The 2209-nt window shown below is 29.7% G+C and overlaps 1 protein-coding gene across 1 annotated transcript in view; it reads left to right on the top strand.

The window, feature by feature from the left end:
- Positions 1-1410: 1410 nt before the first annotated feature.
- The window catches only part of LOC109240803 (ACT domain-containing protein ACR9-like), a 4808-nt gene continuing 4009 nt past the window's right edge, over positions 1411-2209 (top strand). The window contains exon 1 of the mRNA XM_019407487.1: positions 1411-1740. Within this exon, the coding sequence (XP_019263032.1) occupies positions 1584-1740 (157 nt within the window). The 5' untranslated portion in view covers positions 1411-1583. The remainder of the gene's footprint in view (positions 1741-2209) is intronic.

Genomic DNA, 2209 nt, shown 5'->3' with positions numbered 1-2209 from the left:
AATTAGTATATACTATAAAAGAACAATTTGATCGCGTTCGTGTTTCTATTAGAACATGTAATCAGCAGTAATTAGTAGAGTTTCAAGACATATACTGCTAAGCTCTTTCTATTTTTGGGAAACCGAATCTCCAATGTAGTTCATGAAACAGGAGCTAGAGAGATAAAAAAGATGTCCTACAATTTATGGGAAGAAGATTTGTAGAGCCCGTTTGGATTGGTTTAAAAAGTGTCTTTTAAGCACGAGTGTTTAAAAGTACTTTTTAAGTGTTGTAGCTGGTTTTATAAATAAGCAGATCACCAAAAATACTTTTTAAAAAATATTTTTTACTTAAAAAAAATACTTTTAGAATAAGTTAATTTTAAAAGTTTGACCAAACAAGCTATATATAGGTTCGGAAACCACCTATCATCAGGATTATATTTTCTACACTTTTCTAAAAGCATTGGATAAGATAATGTAGCCAATAATTAGCACATATCCAGAAAAAGGCCACACGTAACAACCAAAGAAGACAACTCTTACTCTCTCTTAACGACTAACGTGTATTTTGCCGCCAAATAAAATCACCTCATTTTTTGGTTTATTTTCACATTTGTATATAAAAAAAACTGTTACAACGACATGTATGTAAGAATTTTACGATCTACACCTTGAATTACAAACAATTCAGTGTAAATCCTGCCATAATATTAGGGTTATGAAACTAGATTATTTTTTCAGTATACGCATAAAATGTCATATTTAAGAAAACACAACAGATTAATCATATTTTCCTGATTGTGAAAACGATAAATTATTTTCCCTCCCTTTTCCTTTCTTACATTTAAATTACGTAAACAGATGAGTTCTTTTAGTTTCTTAAAGGCAGAGTCGCAGAGAGCGAGTACCAACTATTCTGAAAATTCTTTTATTTACAACTTTTTCATTAAAAAAATAAATGAAAGCCAATTAACGTAGAGAAAGGACCATTTATTCTTGAGCTCTTTAATCCTACTTTCCATCTATTTATTTTATTAGCAAATCAACTTCTCACGTTTTGACCAATACACTTTTAACCCATACTTTTATGAAACACAACTTAGGGCTCGTTTGGCCATTTTTTTTTTCAAAACTTCTTTTTTGGAAATATTTTACTTTTTTTTGGAATCATATTTGATCATAAAAATTTCAAATTTCATGAAGAGATAAATTTCAGAAAATTCTAAAAAGTTATTTTCCAAAATTTTCATCTCAATCACTCACAAAAAATTAAAAAATGGCTCTAAATTATAATTATCTCCAAACACAACTCTAATTTTCAAATACTATTAAGTTTTTTTTTTTCGCTTTTTTTGGAATTTCACAATTATTATGTCTGAACGCCCACTTTAAAATTAGGATTTATATATATAAAGTACTCCCGTTTTATCTCGAAACAATAGAATACCTGCTAAAATAACCAGAAAACCTGCTTCACCCGAAAATTTTCAGACCAGCTAAATGCTAATCATTGAATTGAACGTTCCAGTATTGTTGTCTGCAAATTCTGAAAACTAGCCAGGGTGGCCATTTACCTTCTTTTTTCCGGTTAAAATTCCGGCATGGGATTGCCGACAGACGACGCCGTAGTGATTGATCAGAAAGGGAAGAAGCCTGGTGAACCTTATGTTATTACGGTAAATTGTCCGGATAAAACCGGCCTCGGCTGTGATATTTGTTATACTATTCTCGATTTTGGTCTCTACATTATCAAAGGAGGTAATCTACTAATCTTATATTTTATCGGATTTTATTTATATATATATATATATATATATATATATATATATATATATATATATATATATATATATATATATATATCCAAGCTTCACGTTTTCTCCATATGCTTCTAGCTCCGATCTTATAGATTATTTACTTCTATTTTGTTTAATATTTCGTCTGATTAGGGTTTTGGATGTTACACATAAGTTGCTTGTTGCGGGATTATTCCACGTTTCAATTTGTTTTAATGATTTTAACAATCTTCCTCTTTCTGTTTTGAAATTATATATTTCAAATTGCAAGCATTTATGCATGCTTTGTCTAGTTTTTTGGTGAAATTTTTAGGCACATAAGTATGTAGTGATATATATGCTGATGGATGGTACAAATGTTTGCCCGCTGTCTTGGACTCGGCCTATATATGTATGTAGAACATTTAAAGAAAACTTAAGAAGTATGTATA

Source organism: Nicotiana attenuata, unplaced genomic scaffold (genome assembly GCF_001879085.1).
Source record: "Nicotiana attenuata strain UT unplaced genomic scaffold, NIATTr2, whole genome shotgun sequence".
Classification (NCBI taxonomy): Eukaryota; Viridiplantae; Streptophyta; class Magnoliopsida; order Solanales; family Solanaceae; genus Nicotiana; species Nicotiana attenuata.
The sequence above is the reverse complement of the archived record's forward strand: the minus strand, read 5'-3'. Positions and strand labels throughout refer to the sequence as shown.